The sequence below is a fragment of the Diceros bicornis genome, chromosome 10 (assembly GCF_020826845.1).
Source record: "Diceros bicornis minor isolate mBicDic1 chromosome 10, mDicBic1.mat.cur, whole genome shotgun sequence".
In the NCBI taxonomy this organism is placed as follows: Eukaryota; Metazoa; Chordata; class Mammalia; order Perissodactyla; family Rhinocerotidae; genus Diceros; species Diceros bicornis.
Window position 1 is genome coordinate 74721464 of NC_080749.1, and position 25679 is coordinate 74747142.

The 25679-nt window shown below is 39.7% G+C and overlaps 1 protein-coding gene across 2 annotated transcripts in view; it reads right to left on the minus strand.

The window, feature by feature from the left end:
• GTF3C3 (general transcription factor IIIC subunit 3) overlaps positions 1-21435 on the minus strand; it is a 31286-nt gene extending 9851 nt beyond the window's left edge. The window contains exons 1-14 of one of the 2 annotated variants that reach the window (XM_058549494.1): positions 21237-21435; positions 20197-20308; positions 16716-16918; positions 15837-15960; positions 14051-14242; positions 13340-13505; positions 9892-10039; positions 9275-9347; positions 8086-8186; positions 6368-6539; positions 3692-3894; positions 3263-3364; positions 2471-2606; positions 104-341 (exon numbers count right to left, since the gene is read on the minus strand). In XM_058549494.1, coding sequence (XP_058405477.1) covers positions 104-341; positions 2471-2606; positions 3263-3364; positions 3692-3894; positions 6368-6539; positions 8086-8186; positions 9275-9347; positions 9892-10039; positions 13340-13505; positions 14051-14242; positions 15837-15960; positions 16716-16918; positions 20197-20308; positions 21237-21338 — 2072 coding nt within the window. In that variant the 5' untranslated portion in view covers positions 21339-21435. Of the gene's footprint in view, positions 1-103; positions 342-2470; positions 2607-3262; positions 3365-3691; positions 3895-6367; positions 6540-8085; positions 8190-9274; positions 9348-9891; positions 10040-13339; positions 13506-14050; positions 14243-15836; positions 15961-16715; positions 16919-20196; positions 20309-21236 lie in introns of both variants that reach the window. The other variant, XM_058549493.1, reaches the window with a different exon arrangement.
• Positions 21436-25679: the final 4244 nt, after the last annotated feature.

The following is a 25679-nucleotide window of genomic DNA, read 5'->3' on the forward strand; positions in this document are numbered from 1 at the left end:
AATAAAACAGCTAATTAATTCTTGAGCATGAGACACTAGGTCCAAGTAAATATACATACTCTATCAAAGAATCTAATTAAAATAAGTTATTGAAAAAAGTCACCTGATATAATTGTATGCCTTTCTGAAATTTTTGTCCAGAATTGCAGCAGAGAGACCAAAGTATTCTAGTTCTTTTCGTTTTTGCCTGTCATCATAAAATGAATAATATTCCAATGAAGATTCCACAAGTAATTCAGCCTCTTGAAATCGGGATTGGTCACATAAGGAGTATACAGCCTTCAACAGAAGGTTCCACCAGTCATCTTTTGTCAAGACACTCGTGAGTACAGCAAATATTGCTAAAATGAGACCAATGAAAATCAGTTAGGATGCTGTGTTTCCAGAAAGAAAAATTCATATGATCGATTTTCAGGTTAAATTTAATAACTATGGTCCTCTGGGACTGAATTCTTGCCAACACTCTTCTGACAGCAACAAGAGGAGGTAGCTGCTTGTTTACACCCCTTCACCACCACTCCCCCTGCTCTGCCTGCCTGACGATCTGCAATCCCAGGTCATTCTCACTCTGATTCGTTCTCTATAACGTCCAGCTACCTCATCTGTGTTTCTCAGCGCTAGTAGGATACATGCTCCTCCAGGGAAGAACAAGTGTGCTTTTCATAACTGAGGTCACACACGGGATTCTGCACATACAAGGCATTCAAATGATCACTCAGCAAAGGACTTAAAATTCATACTTTAAATTTCAGACTCTTCCTGATCTTTTCATAATCTCAATTATCTTTTCTCTGCCTCAAAATTTCTCTTTTCCGTCAACAATCTTCTCTTTCTTATTTGTCTGTAAGAAGCCTTCCTTTTGTAGCCCTTCTGAAATATCAAAAGCCATAAAAATTTTTACTGCCTTTGACCCAGTAATTCTCTTTCTGGGAATCTATCCTAAACAACCAGTCAAAAATATGGATACAGCTATAGGCATGAAGATGCTCACTACAGGATTATTTATAAAAGAAAATCATCGGAAACAACCATATAATCAAAAAATAAAAAGAGAACGATTAAATAAATTATGGAACTGTTAGCCAATGGAATATTACACATTCCTTAAATATAATAGCTACAAAGAGAACAGAGCAACATGAGAAAATGTCTGTGGGAAAATGTTAAGTGAAAAAAGCAGAGTACAAAGATGCATATAACATGAAGAGGCCTAGCTTATCCCACCTGATGCCCCAGTATAACGTGATTCCCACCACGATGAAATTAACTCACAAAAGAAAACAACAAAAACCTGATGAGCCTAAGAAAAAGCAACAATGGACTTGAAATGAGGAAATACTGAGAGAGAAAACAAGCAGGATCAGATACAGTGAAAAATATAACTTAAGGAAGCATAGCCCAAAATACCTGCCGCAGAGGCAGAAGCCGTTGTGATAAGCCCAGAATCCATGCCCTGGAGAGATGGCCGGGCTCTGAGGCAATTATAGCCAGATTAGGAGCACCCAACCCTTGCTCCTTTCCTCTGACTTGTTCCCCTGCAACACCTTGCCTATCTTATGTCCTTGTACTGTGCTGACAGAGATTCAGCTCTTCCAGATTCTAAAACCCTGTCCACCGCGCACTGCCACACCTGTAACAGTGATTTAATAAATGTCTGCTGAATTAATTAACAATGAAATCATCTTCTGCCAGATTGATATCTCCAGTTTACATGTCTAGGTCTTTTCCAAAGTTCTCTGAGTAACAACCTCACCCAAATATACTTGATGCTTTTCCAGCTAAAAATAGGTCCTTTTAATTTTTATTTATTTATTTTCCCCCAAAGCCCCAGTAGATAGTTGTATGTCATAGCTGCACATCCTTCTACTTGCTGTATGTGGGACGCGGCCTCAGCATGGCCAGAGAAGTGGTGTGTCGGTGCGCGCTCGGGATCCGAACCCGGGCCACCAGTAGCGGAGCGCGCGCACTTAACCGCTAGGCCACGGGGCCGGCCCAAAATAGGTCCTTTTAAAGTCATATTACTTGAAACTGGATCAAAGCAACTTATTTTCACTTTCTATGACTATTGCTACATTTATCAAAAATGAATATAACAGAGAATGAAATATGTGTAACTGAAGTGACTGCACAATTAAAGTAATCTGTATTGCCATCTTATCGTCACAAATTTCTTAAAATAGGGTATATTTTCTTCTTAAAATGTCAAAATAAAAAGATTTGTTTTAGTTTTTACACAGACAGATCCAAACAAAAGCTTTCCTTTTAATTTTTTAAAATTAAAGTATTTACATATAGCCTTCTTTCTTTTTAAACACCAAATGAATTTATTATACTTGAGGGATTTCGATTAGAAAATATAATTTTATTTGAAAAGCGTATATTTTCAATTAGATTACTCTCAAGTGATACTTCATGAGTCTTTTTTCAACTAAGTCAAGTTTTACATAATAAAGGAAATGAAAGTAATTACCTTTTGCATCATAATTTGCTGTCTCTTGGTCACTGCTGTCTGATATTTTGTCTCTTGACACTTTAATAAGGTAGAGATGCCTCTCTCCAGATTTGGAGCTGGATATCAAACAGACTTGGGCTCTATTCATTGCTACCTGAATTAAAGATAATCATTTGAGAATTTTTAGTCATAATTTTTTCAAGAGAATCTATGGGAAACAAGTACCACAGGTGTGCCTGAAAGCTTCTTGAGTGAGGGGAAAAAGAGAACAAATTATTGTGTATAAAAACACCTAAAAGAAAACAAATAGACTTGTTTTTTTCTTACCAAAGGAATTTGGGCCACACTACTCAGTAGGGAAAAAGAAGGCAATTCACATTAACTTTACACCAATACACACACACACACAGACACACACACACACACACACACACACACCCCTACCTCCCTGTAAAAAAGCCAGACTCAGAAAAGATGTCAGTATCTGGAAAATATTTTTGCAAAGTGAACAATTTTGGCACACAGTAGTGTCTAAAGAGCCAACAATTGATAATACTATGGTTCTCACTTTTCTAAATATGTACTAGCAAGGATTTTATTTCACTTAATCTACAGTCAAATTTACACTTTCATGTAGAACTTTCAATTACCTACCATTAATCTCTAAGTCTTTTGTCTTTATCTGACTTTCACTTTAAAAAGTTTAACAAGGTAAAACAGAGTTATAAAATAGTTATAGTCTATATTTAAATCAAGTTCTAAACATTTAAAAAGTGAACAAGGCAACTATCAAGAAAGATCATTACCCACCTTTAAAAGCATGGCTAACATGGTAAGTAGGGCATCCACGTAACCATACATTTTGCCTTGTGAAAACAACAGAGTAGAACGATGCAGCAGTAACTTCAGCTCCTAAACAAATAAGCACACGATACTGAGTGTGACAGAATGCCTTTGCTATAAGTTTTTTGTTTGCACAGAAAAGTTTTGTCTTAGAAACCAAACCTTAAGAACATTTGCTTTATGATCTTTCACAATAATTAAGATCCAGTATTTTAGAAACCATAATTTAAAATGCCTAATGAGTTGCTGAAACTTAAGACTCAATCATTTTTCAAAAACACTGAATTTAATACACTAAAACTTTTGGATATAAGCTGTAGAGACATCCTTAACTGAGGAGGAAGTTCTAAAATATAATCCACCAAGAAAAACTTCCTTCTACATTACATGACCTACCTGCTGTGCAGCATTTGCATCTTGTGCTAAAGTATCTGGATCATACATTGGTTCCAGAGCTTCCAGAGCTTTCTCAGGACGGCCCAGCTGCTGCTGAAGGGTGGAAAGTGAAATCCTTGCATCCAGATGGAGGGGAGCCAGATCAACCACTTTGCCATAGCTCTCGGCAGCACGCTCCATATAGCCTAAGGCCTTTAAACATTCTAAGACGACGTTAAAATAAAGCATAAACGTGAACTACAGATTTGTAAGCTGGCCAAAATTATTTCTCCATTTTAAAAGAAATATTATAGCGATATAAAAAAAATTACAACAGGAAAGAAATGTATGCATATTTCTAGCACTTTAAAACAACTATCCCTTCTAATCTCTATCTATTGATCAATCTATCAATTTCTCTAACTAAATTCAAATTGCTACAAGGATGTGATCAGCATATACATATAATATGGGGCTCTGCTTTACTCACTTAGCATTATTCATTCAACATTTTCCCATGTCTTCACTGGCATTTTGAATGGTTATAATATTCAATTAAATTGATTATTTACTTAACCATATTATTTGACATTTAGGTTATTTCCAAATTTTTACTCTAATAAATAACACCACAGTAAACATCTTCATTTATATAAGCCAGAGTTCACAAATTGGCAGACCAATTTAACCTACAGATGTGTTTTGTTAGGCCACAGTGCTGTTAAAAACAATAAAGCGTCTACAATTTTAAAAATTAGGATTTTTATGAAATCCAAATTACTGGATTCTTTTGAAAAATCTGGATCTGGCGACAGTGGGCCCCCCACTCCCACACGGCACATGGGCCCATGTGAGAAACATGGCCTCCAGTTCTCACTCCGGCCCAGTCTTCTCACCCGCCTACTTTACTCATTTTTGTTAACCTGCCAGGCTCCTGAGTTTTGTGATCCCCAGTATAAACTACCTCCCCTCTCCTCACTCAATTATTTCCTCGGGTTAAGTTCTCAGAAGTGAGGTTACTGGGCCCTATCCTCAAACTTTATGCCAATCAATCACTAAGTCCTATCATTTGAACTTGAAAACACATCCCCATAAGCATTTCTTCTTTCCACTCTAACAGCCACAACACTAATGCAGGCCCTTTTCATCTCTTTCCTTTTTCACCGCAATTATCTCCTAAAATGGTATTTTGCTTCCAACTGCTTTCTCAAATCTCCAGTTTCTCAAATCCCTCCTGACCATCACCTTCAGGTTAAACTTCAGTAATAAAGAAAGACTACTAAATAGGGATGGATCGTGATGAAGGCATTTCTCATAATTTGTCATTTTTCACTTTCAAAAATATTTTGTTATTATGCTACAAGCATTCGATTCCTCTAATGATCTTTCTTATATACTGACCCCAAAGTTCTTTATGATTTTTAGATCATTCTGAGATTTTACCTTCTACTCATCTCAAGCTACAGAGGCTTAAAATGGAAACAGCATTTATCAGCATCATGATCATAATCAAAGAGGATTTGTAAAGTACTATTAACGACAGGAGCAGTTTCAGTATCACAGCCTTAGGAAGGCAATAAAACTCAGGCTCCTTGCTCATGTCTTTAAAATTCAAATACCACAAATAATGTAACTTCTTATGATGGTATTACATTTGTATGCATGTCTACTCATCCAAACAGTAAAGTGCAATCTTAATCAATAAGTGCTTTCTTTGCCATTTCATATCTGTAATCTGTCTCAAAATATCCAAAAATGTCAATTAATGCTTCTCTAGAGAGAACTTTCTGCCATTATGTAATATTTTAAGAAAATATTAGAACTTTCTGCCATCATACACTATTTTAAGCAAAGACTATTCAAATTTTAATGCTTTTATGTGAATAGGAAATCCTATTAGAATATTTTTAGCTTTCATAAATTTCTTTAAGAGATTTAGTTTTTTTCTTAAGCTATTTTTCCTACTGTAAATGATTTATTTCAGATTACTGTGGATTTAGATAAAATGAAATAAAATGATACATAAAACCCAATCTTGAGCATATTTGTGGCTCAAAGAACACTGAAAATACATTAATTGTTTTCTCAAAATAATAAATATAAACCCATAAAAACTCTTCAAAAATTAGATTGTACCCCAAGTCTGACAAGCTATTACTAGAAACCAGAGCCTACGGTTAAGACAGGTAAAAGACAGGTATATAAGGTATTTTAACAGGGACATGTTAGTCCTTCTCCTTCACTCTGGTACTATTAGGGGAATCATTCTTCCAAAGCCTTGGTGAGGGGAAACCACTTAGTGATATACCAAGACAATTTAAAATACTGACTTTCAAAAAACTGCCCTGAAACCAGAAATATTTTCACTAAGACATTAATATTTTAATTTTTTTAATTTAATTTTATTTATTTATTTTTTCCCCCCAAAGCCCCAGCAAATAGTTGCATGTCATAGCCGCACATCCTTCCAGTTGCTGGATGTGGGACGTGGCCCCAGCATGGCCGGAGAAGCGGTACGCCGGTGCGCGCCCGGGATCCGAACCCAGGCTGCCAGCAGCGGAGCGCGTGCACTTCACCGCTAAGCCACAGGGCCGGCCCAAGACATTAATATTTTATAATAATTATTACCACCTTGGGAAAGTAATTTCTTGCCTGCTTATATGATTAAAACTTCTCCTTCCCACAAAAACGTATTACCTGCATGCCGAAGCCAAACTACTGCGAGGTTGTATCTTTCCGAGCAGACCAGCGCACTAAGGAGGGGAAGTGCAGAATTATATTCACCAACATCCAGAAACGCTTCAGCAACATCTAGATAGAGGTCTCCCATATCTTCAGGATTCTGTTCCACTAGTGTTGTCAAGAGAGGCTAGAGCCCAAAATAAAAGCTTGAAGTCAAACGTTCATTACAAATATGCTTATCTATGTATATTTCTCTTTTTAACAAATCAGTTATCTGAGGCAAACCTAAAAGGAGCAAGGCTTAATAAAAACAGCTTTAAATAATCATTTTTCTATTCGTTTCTATATCTCTATTAAAAAGAACTCATACTGTCATCATTCACTCATTTAACACACTACTTTTTTAAATTTTAAATTGTCATTCCATCAAATATGTCAGTATTTTCCTTTTTTTGTTTTTGCAGGGAAAGATTCGCTCTGAGCTGAGATCTGTTGCCCATCTTACTCTTTTTTTTCCCCTCCTCAAAGCCCAGTACATAGTGGTATATCCTAGTTCTAGGTCCTTCCAGCTCTATGTGAGCCGCCACCAGAATGGCAACCGACAGATGGGTGGTGTGGTTCTGTGACCGGGAAGCAAACCCGGGCCGCCACAGCAGTCAACACACTACTTTTGAAGGCCTGTTCTAAGGCAGGCATTGCAGGAGCTAAGACAACACTGATCTGCTGTGCTCTCTTCTAACCAGTCAAACATCCCCATGCCTCAGGGCTTCTGTGTTTGCCGATGTTTCTGGAAAGCTGTTCCCTCAGATATCCACGTGGCTTACTTCCCCACTTCCTTCAAGTCATTATCCAAATGTCACTTCTCAGGGAGGCCTTTCCTGATCACCCTATTTAAAACTGCAACTCCTCCCATCCCCAATATTCCCTATTTTTCGCTGTTTGATTTTTCTCCAGAGCACTTATCACCAACTAACATCCTATATTTTATGTATTTATTTATTATCTATCTAATCCCATTAGAACAAAAGATCCACGAGGGCGGGAATTTGTATGTTTTATTCAATACATTATCCTTGGGCCGGCTCCGTGGCTTAGCGGTTAAGTGTACGTGCTCTGCTACTTGCGGCCCGGGTTCGGATCCCGGGCGCGCACTGACGCACTGCTTCTCCCACCGTGCTGAGGCCGCGTCCCACATACAGCAACTAGAAGGATGTGCAACTATGACATGCAACTATCTACTGGGGCTTTGGGGATAAAAAAAGGAGGAGGATTGGCAATGGATGTTAGCTCAGAGTGGGTCTCCCTCAGCAAAAAGAGGAGGATTAGCACGGATGTTAGCTCAGGGCTGATCTTCCTCACAAAAAAAAAAAAAAAACATTATCCTAAGTCGGCAACACAGATGTCCAGTATATGTTTTTATTCAATGAAATACTTAATCTCAGGTCAGCAAAAGAGAACAGCTGTCAAAAATTACCAATTGTCTAAAGGCCCAATCTCAAATTTTGATCTCTGGACTGTTCTCATTTTAAAAGAAAAACAAATTATTATAAGTCCAGTTCCAAAACAATTTTACCTATTATAAGACAATCACACAAAAATAAAGTTGATGCTTATGGTCAGTTCCTCATTATTAAGAAATGTGAAATCTAGGGTCAACTTAAAATTTATCATCTAATGGAAACAGTGTGGATTTGATCTGAAGTATCTCAAGTACAGATCTTGATGTTACTTACATTTAGTGGTTCGAGGATGTTGAGATGTACGAGGCAGACCATCAACTTCACCATGATATCTATTGGCACACCATCAGGTATAGTGCAGGTAACATTCTCACCTGCTGTGGATTAGAGAGACAAAAAGTAACTCCTACATGCAAGCTTAGAATTTGCAGCAAATGCAGCCAACTGTACCTTCTATGTAAGATCTCATTTACTTCATTCAAAGCAAACAATTTGATAGTCAAGTCTAAGTTTGGCCAACTCTAGTACTAGGTTCTTATACGTCCTTAGTCTGTCCTTTGGTAGCAATTATCCTTCCTATTCTTTTCCTAATACCTGATCCACTTATCCAAAACCTATATAAACTCCCACACTGTCTATCAAAACTACAAAGAACTAAAAGGACAAGGACATATGAACTCTTTTTTCTTCTTGAATTCAAGTCTTTTTTGTCTTTACTACAAAGAGGCTGAGAAAGGGATAAAAAATAATTCTGTGCTTGAGTTTGAAGTAGCATTTTATGTGAATGCTTAAGTTTGAAGTAGAATTTTTTTTTTTTGAGGAAGATTGACCCTGCGCTAACATCTATTGCCAATCTTCCTCTTTTTCTTCTTTTTTTCCTCCCCAAAGCCCCAGTACATAGTTGTGTATCATAGTCATAGAATTGTAGCTCTTCTATATGGGATGATGCCAGCATGGCTTGATGAGCAGTGAGTAGGTCCGCGTGCAGGATCCAAACCAGCGAACCCTGGGCCACTGAAGCAGAACATGCAAACTTAAACCCTATGCCACCGGGCCAGTTCCAGAAGTAGAATTTTTTCAATGCTTAAGTTTGAAGGAAATTAGTACAGAGCATTTTAAGTGTTTTTTGAAAAGTAAATTGCTTTAGTTCTAAAGGCTTTTGATAAGCTGTTCAGTAATCCATTCTTTAGAACCAAATCCATTCACATAGAACCAAAAAGACTCTGAGTCAATGAGAAATGCCACGTTTAAATGGACATATTGAGAAATAAAAAGAACTGAAAACAATTTTTTTTTAAAGATTACCCGTGAGTGAATACTCACAAGAAAAAGTGAAATCATTCTTAGGAAACAATGCTTCTTGGGAAAACTTGTTATGAGAACATTAACTATCAATTTCAAAATGCCACATTATGAACAAGAGAGGATTATACACTCTTTCCTATGCAGAGGAAACTATAACCTTTATTCTCTTCTGGAGTGCCTTCTTCTGTAGTTTTTTTTTCTAGCACGATTCCAGAAAAATCCGTAATTACCTAAAAGAATGGGGACAAAAAAAGGAAATAATACAACAGGTATGTGTGATAAACCTTTTCACAATGCAAAGATTTGTACAGTTAATTCAAATAATCCTTACAACATACAAACGGGCTATAAAAAGCAACAGTAAATCTCTTTAAAATAAGAAACCACTGTGATACATTAACATTTTTATATCATGTTAATAAATGCTTAACTGAAGATATATAATTCCTCTGTAACAAACCAATCTACTTTTCCAAACAGATTAACAACTGAATCACAGCAATTAGTCTGGCTGCTGAGTCCTGCTACCTTGAAGTACAGACATACCTGGCACCTGTGATAATGGCAATAGCTTTTATCATATGATGACTACATTTTATATTTCATATGGAATTACTATAGAATCTAGAAATCTGTTTCCATACAGACTTTAAATACATAATTTAGAACATAAGTAATACATATAACTAAAATGAGGAACTGTCAATTTGTAAGAATTTCTAGAACACAGAAATGTGTTCAAAACCTAACAGAGAAACACTTAAGTGTTCCTACCTCCAAAGCTTTGTCATATTGTTTGTTAGAAATGTGTAGTTCAGCTGCTATGTTAACATCTTCCATAGAGACTAGGCCTTGGTGTTTCGAGAAAGCTTCTTCAATTATGTTAATAGCTGAAGTAACATCATTGGCTTCATAGTAACTCCTAAAAAAATAAATGGCAAAATGGATGACTGCTTATTTAATTCAGAATATAAAATTCATTTCCTTGCTTAGGCCCTCTAACTATTAATTATGATTTTCATTTTCTTGACATTTGGGAGGAGAAAAACACTCTTCTTTAAAATCATAATCAGTGCTGATCATGAGAAAAATGTGCAACGTCAGTATAACGATGTCTTAATGTCAAGCATCTCCTTCTCCCAAAGCTGCCTCATATCATTCCAGTTCATTCCCCCTGTAACCCAATACCAACAATGCCTCACTACCTCAATGGGTTCTACAAAGCATTGATCCTACCACTTATTCACTGTCTCTGCACCCCTCCTGCCCTCACTTTGCCCTTCTCCATGGTCCAACATTATAATTACTCCCTTGCACATCTCCTCAATTGTCCTGCCCTTCTCTGCCTTTATCAAAATCATCAGATAAAACTTCAACCCTGGTTAATCCAAATACGCCTACTCTTCACCATCAGCTGCCCAGCTGACCATGCTGACTGGATTCACTCTAAATTAATGACCACCAGCCTCAAGATGGCCCAGGTGCTGATCAGCAATCTTACTGGTTACCTAGTCCAGTACTTTTCAAACTTGAATGTGCATACAAATCATCTGGGGAGCTTATAAAAAGGCATATTCTGATCCAGTAGTGCTGGGGCAGGGTTGAGATTCTACATTTGTGACAAGCTCCCAGGTGATGAAAATGCTGCTGGTCTGTGGGGTAGCAAGGTCCCAAGGACCTAGACAACTATTTCACATCTTCCCTCCAAACCTCCAACACTCTCCCATCCTCACTCTCAGCTGATGACCTTGCTTCTTATTTTACAAAGAGAATCAAATCAGACATCCCACATATTCCCAACACATCTACCAACTTACCTATACCCATAGCCATATCTTCTGCCTTCTCCTTTTAGCATAAGGCCAACCCCCCAGTAGATCCCAGTCCCTCCAACCTACTCAAAAATATCACTCAAGCAATTGTCCTTTCTCTCATGAATCTTCAGTATGTCCCTCAGTTGTGGATCATTCCCCTCTAAGTATAAATACACTCTAATTTTTCCCAATTTAAAAATTATCTCTTACCCCTACAATCCATTCCAATTACCTCCCCATTCTTCTGCTCCCCTTATAAATTTCTCCAAAAAGTTGCCTATCCCTCAAGACCCCCATCTCCAATGTCAATACTCAGTCCTCATTTTATGTAATCTATCTGCAGTATTTCACACAGATGATCATCCCTCCTCCTCAAAGTGCTTCCGTCAATAAAACTCTCAAATATCATGTTCTGTGAGTCTCCTCCTCCTTCACTGCCCATTTCCTTTCCATCTCCCTGCCGTTTCCTCCTCATCTTCCTGACTTCTAAACACTGTAGTGCCTCAGGGTTTAGTCCTCAGAACTCTCCCCTTCTTGTCTCTCTCTGTCTCTCTCACACACACACTTGTATACACACACACTCCACCTCATATCCAATACATCAGAAAATCCTGAAAGCTCAGCCTTTGAAATACACCCAGAATCTGATTACTGCTCACCACCTCCTGCTGCTTTTACCCTGGTCCAAGCTACCGTTATCCCTTCCATGGATTATCACAAACTTTCCTAACTGTTCTCTCTGCTTCTGCCCCCACCATTCCTTAACCTCTTCTCAAAAGAGCAGCTAGAATTGATGCCTTTAAAGTTTAAGTCAGATCATGTCATTTTGCTACTTAAAACCATCCAGTGGCCTCCAAACTCATTCAGAGTAAAAGCCAAAACCTTAGAATGGCCCACACGGGCCGGCCGAGGGATCTTTTCCGCTACCTCTCTGACATTAGCCCCTGCTCCGTCTCCTGAGCATAACTCTGCACTGCCATTCCCTTTGCCTGCGATACTCTTCCCTAATATCTGCTCCCACATCTCCTTCAGTCACTTTCAGGTCAGCATGACCATAACATAAGGAATGACGTTCTTCTCTGGTCACCCTGTTGAAAATAACACACTCCTATTCTTCTACTTCCTATCCTCCTCCCTTGTTTCATTTTTCTTCACATCACTTATCAACATCTGGTATACTATGTATTTAGTTGTTTATTTGCTTATTTCCTGTCTCCCCCAACTAGAATGTAAGCTCCACAAGGGCAGGGAATTTTAAAATTCCTTCAATACTGGATCTCCTGGTGCCTTGCACAGTGCCGAGCACATAATTTATATTCAATAAATATTTCTGGAAGGAAAGTAGGGACCAAGAGAAAGCCTAATCAATCAGAAGTTGTAGTAACAGAATTCTATGTAGGAAAGACCTCTTTGGCAGTGGCAGAACCGTTCATCACCAATCTTTCCCAAACAAAAAGATTATAAATAATACAAGTGGAAAACACATTTACTATCATAGGCCATCTAATAGTTCACAGAGTAGAAGCCTATTTGGCTAACCATTATGACAGCTAGAGAGTTGACTAACAACAGCAAATAACCTGGGAAGATCCTCAATGCTTATTGTATGCATCAGGGATCAATTTAGGGTTGCCTTGCCTCAAATTTCCTAAAAATGCTTCCAGTATTCCTACATAGCCCATCCTTAAGCATAGGGGGTGATTTCACACCTAAGCATCTTCATGACAATGGCCATGGAATTAACAGGGTTAACCCTAAAATACCCAGATTTAGATGGTTACTCCTCGGCTGAAATACTATAATAATAGACAACCCTAGAACAGAAAGCATACCACAAGACATTTCAGGCCCAGAATGTTTCTTGCTTTGTTTTGCTGTACAGCACATCAGAGCAATAAATGCAGTTGGGTACATTATTTTAGAATAAAATATATACCACAGTCAGTAGCATGTGCCAACTATAAAGAAAATTTTTCATCTTAAAATGTTATTCTAGTACTGACTCTAGATAAAATGATTACAGAAGATCTTAGATGACGAACATTTCATTAGCACGTTTGCAATAAATAATTTAAAATAATATTACTACAAATGTACAAAATGTCAACTAAGTTACAGAAACCGGGAACCTAGTCAACCTTTCAGAACATGCTCCATTTTTAAGGTTCTGAGCACTTGAAAGGTAATTGTATATACAAATTTTTCTAAGCAATCACACAGTTGACTGAGAAACAGAAAAGTACTGAAAAGAAAAACCCAACTCTAAATTTAAGCACAATATAAAATACAGGAAGCAAAATAATTCCTTGAACCTCAATAAAAAGTATATTCTACCTCAAATACGTGCTTTGATTTCTAAAATAAGACAATTAATAAGAGCATTTAAATATATTTCATTCCAAACTTACTTAGCCATATCTCTAGTCAATTGCATAAATCGTTCTCCATCAGACGGAGACAAGAGGTTTAAAATACGCCTATAACCATCCATTGCCATCTTATGATCTCCCATCTGTTCATAAAGGCTTGATCGCTCCCACAGATAACGGACATTAGTAGGTTCATATTTAAGAGCTAAAAAGAAAAAAGAATATAAATTATAGATTTATCAGAAAAAGGGGTTCATGGTATGTGGGTGTGACCCATCCTCTTTTCAGAAAATTTAATAAACACTCTAAACAAATTCTCCAATGGAACCAAGCAGGTTATTTTGGAATAAATCTACCTTCACAGGAACTCTCGACTAGGTCTGACCTAAGACCAGATAGAACCTGAATCTCCATACTCATCTTCATTTGATCACCCTAGTCTGATATTAACCCTCAAGGAACAGCTTAGAACCAACATTGATCTTGGTGGAAACTGAAGGTACTGTTCTTCTACCAACTTTTGTGCTATATTAGCTCACAGTATAAATAAAGTTACTGATAAAAATGAAAACAGAGGGGTCCCAAATACTCACCTCTGATTTAATAGAATATAAGAAATAAATACATTACAGCTAATGTCACCTCAGAGTAGCAAGTACAATTATCTCACCTCAGAGTAGCAAAGACAATTATCAAAAAACCTATTATGTAACATTTTATCAAATAAAATGAAAAAAACATTTTAATTACCTTTTGTGTAGCAAAAAATAGCCTGCTTAATGTTGTCTTGTTCCAGAGACATTTCTGCCAATCTAACCCATTCTTCAGTGTCACTGGGATTTAAATGTGCAGCAATCAACTCAAACTGCAGTGATTTCTCCATGTCACCTTGGTCCTCATATATCATGGCAAGCGTAGAAAATGGCTCATAAGCAAGAGGAGCTAAAAAGATTTAAAAAAACAAAGTCCATTTGCTGAGGGATGAGGCTTGAGCTTGAGTCAATCCCATGGTTCAAATTATGAATCCTTTTTTTAATACTTAAACTCTTTAACTATCTCTAGCAGAATTACACAAACTACTTAATGGAATTTAGAATAAACGTTAGATTATATTTGCTTTATTTTATTTTCATACATTTTTGGCCTTTTTTTTTTTGGTGAGGAAGATCAGCCCTGAGCTAACATCTGCCAATCCTCCTCTTTTTTTTTTTTTGCTGAGGAAGACCGGCCCTGGGCTAACATCTGTGCCCATCTTCCTCCACTTTATATGGGACGCCGCCACAGCATGGCCTGACAACCGGTGCACTGGTGCACGCCCAGGATCCAAAGCCAGGTCGCCAGCAGCAGAGCGTGCGCACTTAACTGCTATGCCACAGGGCCGGCCCCCATTTTTGGCATTTTTAAACCATACGTTTCTCTAAGCAAAGTGTAGTTTCATGAAAAACCCTACTCTCCACCATGCCCCCATCATGAAAATCTCCCTCTGCTAAAGGTAAACATGGCTCAATAACTCAGCAAGTTCATCCCAATGAGCATCAGCCACATCAGTGCGGTTGAATGTTCATGATCTGGCTCCCACACCAAGGAGTATGGGATGAATGAATAGAGGATACCTAAGCAGCCCCTAAACCCAAGATATCAAAGTGAATGGTTAATCTGCATTTCTGAAGTAGTGTTTCTGAAATGAAGTTCTAAGATTACAAGGGATTAAAATCAAAGACAACTGTCAAAAACAAACTGAAATAAAGGAATAGGTAATATCGGAAAGTAGGAACCATACAAAATATCCTGAAGGAAAAAGTTTAGTTAAACTTATTTTTGATGGAGTAATAAAGAAAAAGCAGTGACCCCAAATTATCCTAATAAATCATCCAGGAAACTTATAACAAGACTTCTAAAAGGACCCTACTCTAAATAAAAAGAAATGCCAAAATATTGAAAAGATAAATTAAAAGTTCACTATATCACAAGTACTCAAGCCACTATGCAGGGCATCATTTGGCAACACATCAGGAAAGCAAAATATTAAACACAAGGAATTAGTTAAAAAGTCACCTCTGAAGATATCCTTCAATATGCCAAGACCTGCAGTTTAATCGAAGATGACAGGTATAAACTGTGTCTTTTATCAAAAAGTAGATTAAAATAATCTAGCACAGTCTGATCTGGAAAACGGAAGAAAAAAAGACCACTCTCGCTTCAAGTGATTTTAACATAATGTGTTTGCCATCTTTATAAAAGACTAAGACTACAAAAGCCTAAAACCCCTAAGATGAAACATTAAAAAACAAACAAATAAAAACAAGAATTAAACCTGTAAGAGTACAATAAATATTAATGATATTTCATTGACTCATACTCTGTGATTTTCATTTTCTTGGTAATGACTTCTACTCAACGTGAAGTGGCAAATCACTGTTATCACAATCAACTCCAAGCTTCTGAATATATTTTCCAAACAGTACAGTGAAGTGCTCCTCCATTTTTAAAAGTCAGACTACTAAACTACTATTGTCAATAATTCCACAGAAAATACCTTGTCTTATGATTTCCATGCACATCAATATTGCCTCTTCACGTTCTCCTCGAGCAAAGCGAATGTTGGCTTCACCCATGAGACCTCTCAGAGCTCTGGGAAGTTTACTCCGAGGCCTTTTCTCCTGTACAGAACAAATAAGACATTTAGATTAAAATATAGTAATGTCTTAGATTTCAATTCCAATCACATTAATAAATACAGACCATAATGAAACTAAAATTTTTCTTTAAAACTTTTCCATCTTTTAAGTTCAGAACTAAAGACTTTGGCTGTAATTATAACTGACTCATTAACATTAAAGTCTATATTTCAGGAAAAAGTCTAAAACTCAACCGCAGAAAATAGCAGAAATTATTCTATGATACTCGCCAAAAAGGAGTACTTCAGAAAATTGAAAAAAAAAAAAAAAACTTCCTCCAGTAGAAAGTTCAAAGCACAGTAAAATACATAAAGAAAGCAAAAAGCAAAGTAGCCAGGAATTACTAAACTGCATTAGAATTATAACAAATGTAGGACTGGATGCTGCAAAATGGATTTAGATGCCAGGAGACTTACTATGATGTAATCTACTGAAGATCCTCCTTTTTGCAAATTTATCTACTCAGAATGAACTTGGCTAAAAAACTATGAAGTTACAATGGGCACCTTTTAATAGCAAAACTACAGTACCTTTTGACACATGCAATAATTAAGGTTTTACATTAAAAAAATCTCTAAAATGAAACATAAACCAGTAAGAGCAGTTGTCTCATAGTATTTCCTTTCTTACAATTTGAATTCTTTCAGAATATAGGTATAATTTAAAGATTTCTTTTTCAATTACTATGTCACATTTTTACATTCTGTTTATAAATACCAAAATAAGGAACAATTTACTTTCATCATCTTCTTGGTTTCACGATTGAGAACCATCTCCAGGACAAACACATCGCCTGCAGTGGGTGGCTCAGGTGTTTCTTCCTCCTCCTCCTCCTCCTCCTCTTCTTCTTCCTCCTCTTCTTCCTCATCATCTTCATTCTCTCCAAGCATGGAAGCAAAGACTTTGTGAACGGACTTACTGACTCCATCCGACGTTTCTCCTGAAGAAAGACACGTTGAGGTTGCAAAAAAAACCAACCAAAGAAAAAACCTTTAGAACACTTGGTAGTCGAAAGAAAAAAAAACAATATTCTCTGGAATATAAATTTCTACCCTAGCAATACCAAACTTGAAAGTGAAAAACTGACAGATGACCTGTCCCAAAAACAACCCAAAGAAGAAAGCTGTCATAAAGCCATGTATTTTACTCTGTAGGAGGTGCAGACTCATCCTTCAGGCTTCAGACATACAGGTAAAATGAAGTGGGAAATCAGAAGCACACACAGCAACAGTTAAAAGCAGAGAGGAAAAAAATAAAAGAATTGTAAGACGCAGACCTATGAATTAAACTCTCGTGGTACAGAACGAGAGGGTACGGCATGGTGGTTAAAGGTGAGGCCTCTAGAGCCAACCTGCCTGGTTTCAAACTTCACCTCCATCTCTCGCTAGCTGTGTGATCTTGGGCAAATCCCTGAAGCTCTCTGTGCCTCAGTTTCCTCATTTGTAAAAAGGGGTTAATAATAACGTCTGCCTTATAGGGCTACTCTGAGGATGAGATGGGTTTTTATATATATGTGCTTAAAATAATGCCCAGTATAAAGTAAGAGCTTAATAAATGCTATTATTAATATTAAAAATAGTATTATTATTTCAGGAACAAAATAACATGACATACTTCATTTGTATCTGAGGATACCACTATAGTATGATGATCTTGAATGATCAAGAAAAGGTTAAGTTTAGAAGCCAATTTTTCTTTTAAAGTAGAGACATGTAACATATTTTAGAAAAGTTCCAACAAAACAGTTAAAATTAAAAAATATATATATATGTTTGTGTTCAAAAATCCTTACGCTTATTCACTTATGTGAAATACCTCAAACCCCAAAGATGCTAGATAATTAAGACAGTATGTTTAATGAAGAACAGAATTAAAAAAACACACTTTCTGAGCAACGAATAAGTAATTATTATTATGAAGTCATAGTGATCATCTTTAAGAATTCTGAACATCCAAAATAAATAAGAAAAGAAATGTGTAAAGTAAAACTCTACCAATCAATAAAATTTATTACAGTAACAGAAAAAAAAGGAGAAAAATCATACGATCATCTTGATAGCTACAGAGAAGAATTTGATAAAATCTAACACCCATTCCTAATAAAAATTCTTAGTCAACTAGAAATAGAAAGAAATCTCTTTAATCTGATAAAGAGTATCTACAAAAAAATTTCCAGTTAACGGTGAATTATTCAAAGTTACCGGGAATGAGACAAGTGTGCCTGTTATCACCACTCTTCTCAACATTTTACTGGAGATCCTAGCTAATGTGATAAGGGAAGAGAAATAAAAAGCATAAAGATGGCAAGGAAGAAATAAAATTGTCATTATTCACAGATGACATGATTATGTACATAGAAGATCCAAAAGAAACCACATACAAACTGTCAGAATACATGAATTTAGCAGGGTTCCTGGATACAAGGTCAATATACAAAAGTTAATTGTAGTTTTTCTATCAGCAACAATGAACTGAAAATGAAATTAAAAGAAGGCCCTATTTGCATGGTGTGTAGGAAAGGCGCTCAAGAACAAGAATTAGCAGTAGTATTCTCTGCAGTGTACAGGAGGGAAAAGACAATGACTCCAGTGGCCAAATATTCTAATTAGCAGACTTCACCAAAGCCTGTTCAAAACTGACCCCTTCTTCTGCTCTGAATATATGCTCACACTCACCAAGGGTCTTGGTCAAGTTTTGGCACAATTCCTTTCTGAGAAATTGGGAGCTTTTATACCTTAAAAGGACTGATAGGATTGTTTGAGCTGAGGCCATCTAGTCTGTGTGCGCCTGGCTGCTCGTGATGAGCCAGAATGGGATTCAGTTAATCCCTTCTTTCAGGTAGAGCCTGCTGGCCACCCCTCAGGGGCAGCGTTAGGCAAGAGGGCTGGCAGGCAGCCAGTGCTGCCGGCTACTACAGTGGCACTTCAAAGACCACTGATGATGGAAGGGCTGCTCCTCCCCACAGCAGCTAAGGAAGGACCCACAGGTTGTCAGAACAACTTCAGCCCCCTTTTCCACCCCACTTGCCTGGCAAGGTAAGAAACTGTAACCCCAATTTTCTCTCCTCTACGCCTTTTCTTCCCCACTTGGTCCAAGGTGGCAGGAATAAAGCTTGTTTGTTTTCTGTCCACCCTATTATGTTTTCTCTGTGTAAAGCCTTATTTGTTTAGAGGGAAAAGAATCAGCCTCTACTTCTACCCCCTAGGACTAGAAAGTTTAATTTAGTTCTCAATCAGACCCCACACACGAAGCTACATTCTAATTGATAGTTCAGCATCCCAGGTAACTTGATATGCGTAAATGGATACCATGAACTATTATCAATATTCTGATCACTAAAAAGGTATATAGACCACTGGAAATTAATAAATTTGCATCACAGTCCATAAATTAGGCTCTGATGAGTTAAATTAGTTGGGTGCACTAACCAAATTTAATATCTGGACACGCAGAGCTGACGACTGGATCTTGGAATGAGGTGGCATACGGAGATAACCATGCTGGGTGTGAGGTCCCATGTGGGCAGTCAACTGGCTTTCCACTCTGACATTTCTCTCTTTTCTCCTAAACTAAAGCAGTGGTTTGGAAGCCACTTTGTATAGAAGTATAATTCATTACAATTTTAGGGAGTATAGTCTGGAAGTAATTAGTAACCAACTGAGAGGGCCAATTTAAAAAATAATGACTCTGGGCCTGCCGGTGGCGCAAGCGGTTAAGTACGCATGCTCAGCTGCAGCGGCCCGGGGTTCGCCGGTTCGGATCCCAGGCGCCTGCCGACGCACTGCTTGGCAAGCCATGCTGTGGCGGCATCCCATATAAAGTGGAGAAAGATGGGCACGGATGTTAGCCCAGGGCCAGTCTTCCTCAGCAAAAAAAGAGGAAGATTGGCAGATGTTAGCACAGGGCTGATCGCCTCAAAAAAATAAAAAAATAAAATAAATTTCTTTAAAAAAAATAAATAAAAATAATGACTCTAAAAAGGCTCCCAAACAAATACTGATGTCAATTTGAAACAGTTTTCCACAAAAATAACCCACAAAAACAACCATCACCATATTCAATAACTCAACATTTATTGAGCATCTATTATATACCAAGCACTATGCTCCTGATAAACCAGGTAATCAACAACAGAATATCAATGCAATGGAAAGATGTTTTCACTGAAACATTAGGTAGTTGTGACATTTAACGCAGGTAGCAAATGATCTAACATACCTTCATTGACATCTTCTTCCCGGGATTTTGAAGAGTCAATTCCCGAGGATGACGGAACTTCAAGGTCATTTGGATTTTCTTCTGCTGATAACTTTCCTCTCTCCTGAAGACTCTGGGATTGAAAATTAATTAATGATTGAAAAACTACCGCAGATTTAGCTCTCTCCAGTTGAGAACAGGGCATTTGCCTCATGTTCTATTTCTACAAAACTTGAGCTCTGCGCACGTATACAGCATGTGGAATCTAAGTTTCAATATTGTCAAAGCGTTTCAGAGAACTTAGGTCTCATTCTGCAGCCTGAATCAGTCATTTGTAAAAAATAATATATAACATCTTGATGATTTCACTAATCTACATTGTCTCCTAGCTTTTTAATTGAAAATAGATGGGGCAGTGTGTCACGTGAATTAGGAAAGAATCCACCAGCTCATTTCAAAAGGTGCAATTCTCTTATTTTCCCTCAGACTTCAGATAAGTGAGAAGATACGGAAAGTTCGGATATTTCTTCCTAAGTATGAAAAAATACGTATGAGTTAAGATTTTATCAGACAAGAAAATTCTTTTGTTTGGTGGAAGAGAGCATCACACCATCGGCAGACCCCGCAGAAATGGCAGCTCAAACCCCTCGGTTCAGAACTAGAGAAACGAAGGCCTGAAGAAGGGAGGTGAGGTGCCCAAAGCCACAAGACGACTTAGGGGCAAAGCTAGGACTCGAAGCAGATAGCCCCACTCCCAGCTCCACTCCCCGCTACCCCATCTAACCCGCCAGCGCTAAGCTGCCCTCCAGTAACATCTACTGTTTGGCAAAAGGAAAAGAGCAGCGGTTCCCAGGGGACAGAAGCCTCTCGGTGGGGAAGTGTTTGTCAGACGAGCTTAGCCCAGGGCTGAGGCGAGAAGCGGGGTTTCGGTGAGAAGGGGAAGAAAGTGCCGGGAGCCCCGGCCCCCAGGGCAGCGGACGGGGTCCCCCGGGTCCCCCATCTCTCTAAGTGCACTAGGGCGACGACACAGTGAGGAGCGTCCTGGCCCAGCGTCTCCTCACTTTCTTCTCGCGAGTTTTTCTCTCTTCTCTCCGCCTTTCGAACTCCTCGAAGGAGATCTTCCCCTCCAGGTAGTCGATGAGCTCGGGGCTGAACCCCGACATGTCTGCAGGCCCGGATATGCAGCCGCAGGAACGGCGACAGAACCGGGGAGAGCAGCGCCTCCCACACTTGACTCCGCGCCGGAGCGCCGAGAGCAGGAACCGGCGTCCTCCCGGCAAACGGGCCCGGCCTGCGCCGCAGCCGCCCCGCTCGGGTTCCGCGGCAGCCTCTGGCCCGGCTCCTCCCGGGGGCGGAGCCTCGGTGCGCCGGGCCCGCGCCCGCCGCCCCGCGCAGGCCTCCTACCTGACGTTATTAGTGAGTTGCGAAGAAACGTGCTGTCAAGAAATTGTCTTTCATCTAAATAATTTCCCTCAATTCTCCACTAAGATTCTCACTCCCTGTCCACTTCCTTTTCTGAATGTTTGTTCTTTAAATTAGGCTGATCTTTGCTGTAGTGATTTTTTTTTCTTAATTTAACCGGTTGCTCTCCCCCGTGCATGTTGCACTTTCCGGGTCTCCCCTGCCACGGAAAGCTGGAGTCCTGCCCCAGTTTACGCCCTAGATCTCCTCTCCTCCCATCAGTGGCACCATCCGTTCTCCAGTCTTCACAACCCTCAAACTCGCCCTTTCCTCAGGCTCCTTCTCAGTCTGTAAATATGTTTATCTGGACTTCATGTTCCACCTCTAACTCCCACCCAAGTTTTCTTTTTTGTGTGTGTGTGAGGAAGATCAGCCCTGAGCTAATATCCGTGCTAATCCTCCTCTTTTTGCTGAGGAAGACCGGCTCTGAGCTAACATCTATTGCCAATCCTACTCCTTGTTCTCCCCAAAGCCCCAGTAGATAGTTGTATGTCATAGCTGCACATCCTTCTAGTTGCTCTATGTGGGACCGGGCCTCAGCATGGCCAGAGAAGATGCACCGCGGTGCGGCGGTGTGGTCGGTGCGCGCCAGGGATCCGAACTCGGGCCACCAGTAGCGGAGTGCGGGCACTTAACTGCTAAGCCACAGGCCAGCCCAGTTTTCTTCTTTTCTTAATGGTCAAACTTTTAGAAAGAATCAAACGCTTGATATGGTTACCCATCTCTGTTGCCCGTTTACTATAGGCCATGTGCTGTCTTATGCATATTTCAAAATAATCCTTAAAAATGTATGTTGTTATTCCTTAATGACAAAGTCCTGTACCTAATAAGTAGTAGGGCCAGGATTAGAATCCTGGTCTGACTCCAAATCCCATATTTGGAATTAATATGATATACTGCCCCCACCCCGTGCCCCCGTGGAACTATTTTTCACCTCCTGCACACTCGTGTGGTTTATATTTTACCTTGTATTCTATTTCTCTGCTGTTCGATTCTGGAGACACTAGCTGTCAACGTCTTGAGAACAGCACTACCTGATGCACCTTTGTGAACTCTCCTCTGTAGCCTAGTAATCTGTGCTCAAAACACCCTTATGAATTAAATTGGATGGAACTGGAAGTGCCTTGAGAATGGGCCAGGGAGTTGAGGTATGGGGAATGCAGCTCCATACGCAACTAAGGCTGGAGACGAGTTCCAGGGAGCCGATCACCAGGCCATAGGTGCCTCTTCAGGACAGCAGACAATCGCCGTGAGGATAAGCAACAGTAGGATGGCAGAACCAGGGGCCGGGACCTGCAAGAGGCGGGCTTGAGGTGAGAGAAAAATTTCACAGCTAGAAGTCATCCCCTTTCTCATGACGAAGACTCCTCAGGGCCCTACCTGGGTGTAAAATATGGGGGGTTAGTGGGGTGGGGTGCATTAAGGTAATCCTCAGAAATCACTTATAGGAAAACCCTCCCCTGAGTTTCTCCAGACAGTCAGGGAGTGCCATCTGAGAGGAACTCAAGAGTCTAGTCCTAACTCTCCTAGGGGAAAAGAAGGGACTCAAAGGGGAGAAAGAAGATCACCTGGTAAGGAGAACGCTGTCCTAGACCCAGATGGCTTAGACCAGCTCGTTTTATTACTGGCTGCCTGGAATATGGCGATACCAATTGTGAAGACATAGATTGATGTGGAGAATCGGGAGCAGGGAGCAAGGGGTGGAAGGATAGTTTCTCCGCCATGGAACACGTTGATGACATGAAGGTTCATTTATGGTCAGATTGTAGCAACATATCCTGACATTGTAATCTTTCTGTTTTTCTTTTCTCCACTTACTTTAAGTGATTTGTCCCCTGGTGAGTCAGAGGCGTCCGCATTACCCTGAGATGATGTGGAACTGTTACAGCAGTAATGAAAATAGCAAGAAGAAACTTTTCAGACTTTCAGACTGATTTCTGAGTATCAAAACGGAAAGTCTGAAGAACACAGAACATTGCATTTGCGCCATGACGATAGAATTAAGAGTACCCGAGGAAGAGATGACTCCATCCTTTCTCCTTGTCAAGGGGAAGAGGGCTGTGACCCTTTTGGGGAGACAGTTTTTCCACAGTTCTCTCACTTTCCTGAAAAAGCTTGTGAGAGCTTTCATTCTGAACTGTCTTTTCAAGGATGTCTGCAGAACAAACAGCCTTGAAAGACAGATATTGTCTGCCTCCAGGGCAGTGGGCCGATTTGTTCTCTGACGAGAATAACAAAAGTAATATTTCCCCCTGGGGCAAAGGTTGGCCATGTTTGCTAGTAGCTCCCTTAGAGGAGTGGGGGTTTCCTAAGTTTGGGGTTCCTCAGCTGTGGCACAAACTTACTTGCGCACTACATACACCTGGAGCCACCTCCACGTGGCCCCCATGATACTTGGGGAAAGAGGAGAACCAATGTGAGTGTAAAACTCGCGCTGCCCACAGCGCCGTGGGTGATAGAGTCCGCCACCCCGGCCCGGGGAGGCTCAGGTGTCTGCCGGGATCTGTGAAGCTGTACAGGCTAGCGTGTAGCTGGCGAGGAGAGGAAAACCTCACATTCTTAACGGTTCTTGACCCCCCAGGTCTGGGATAGGGGACAAGAGGCGATGTCCTGGGGATGGGGAATGGGGTCCTCATCAGAGGAGCAGAGTCAGTGCTGAGAGGCTGTCAAGGACCTATGTAGAGAAGTACCACGGATCCCTTGAGAGCCCAGATCACCTGCAGACCATTTATTTTCATTGGAGGAACACTACACTTCTGTTTTCCTAGCAATGGTTCTCAGCCAAGAGCAAGATCACTTCCCCAGTGGGCTGTTAGAGACGTGTGTGGGGAGGTGTTGGTCGTCAAAATAATAGGGCAGTGGTGGGGAAACTACTAATAGACAGTGTCTGGGTACCAGGTGTGCTACATGATCACACACAGTGAAGACTTGTCCTTCCCCAACTGCCAAGAGCATCATCCTTAAGAAACTCTAGTCACTGTGGAGAGTAGGCCTTCCATCAACAGCCACCTGCCAATTGTGAGGAGTTTTCCAGCAGAAGGATGCATGGCCCTGCCCTGAGACTTTGCAAGCTCATAGTTAACAGTCCCGTGTGGATGCCCTTCCTTTTCAAAGGCCCTGAAGCTTATAAGCATTCCCTTTGTGAAGGTCTTGACTCTAGAGCAGGGTGGTGAAAAGGAAAATGAAAACCAGGCACTGTATTTGAGTGGAACTGGACAGTGATGGAACACTCCCTACCACTCTACTGTTTAGCTGAATAAGCTATATTTTTTATGGGGAATAGCTGATTAATAATTACTTACATTTTTTAAAAGCTTAAAAAAAATTCTTAACATTAACTAGAAGCATCTTCCATTACTGTGAATAATAGCAGAATGGCACCCATTTACCTCAACCCAACAAGTATTTATTGAACACTTGCTACATGCTAGTCATTGTGCTAGTTGCTGGAGAAAGAAAAATGGCTTAGATATGATCTCTGCTCACAAAGACCTACCAACCCTCCAGGGAAAACACACACACACACACACACACACACACACACACAACTAATGACAACAGAACATATTAAACTAGACACAGAATCTGTTCTTACATAAATATTTTATTGTTGATATTCAGTATCAATCATCCACAAAAAAGCCACAGGAAACTATTTTGGAATGTACAGACTAGTGTTATTAGGACGCTGATGTTTGCTCCTAGTACAATGTTCCTTTTGCAGGAATCACAGAGAAAATGATGCAGCTCTCCATAAAGATACAGGAAAAGTAGCTATTCCAAAAGAGAATATGAGAATCAGAATAATTTGGCCCAAGCTGGGGTGGGCAGCAAGAGTGGGTTGTAAAAGGAGAAAATCCACCCATTTCTACTCTCCTTTCTTGAGGAAGTCGTGTGCGGGAGAGCCAGAGCTGAGGCATGGCTAGGATACTTGGGAGCACAAGGTCCACCTCTGGACATAGTGGCAAAGAACATCTCCCAGGGACCCTGGCAACTCCTAGAATCTCATGTTTCTTTGCTTTCCATTTCAACTTAATTGTGGC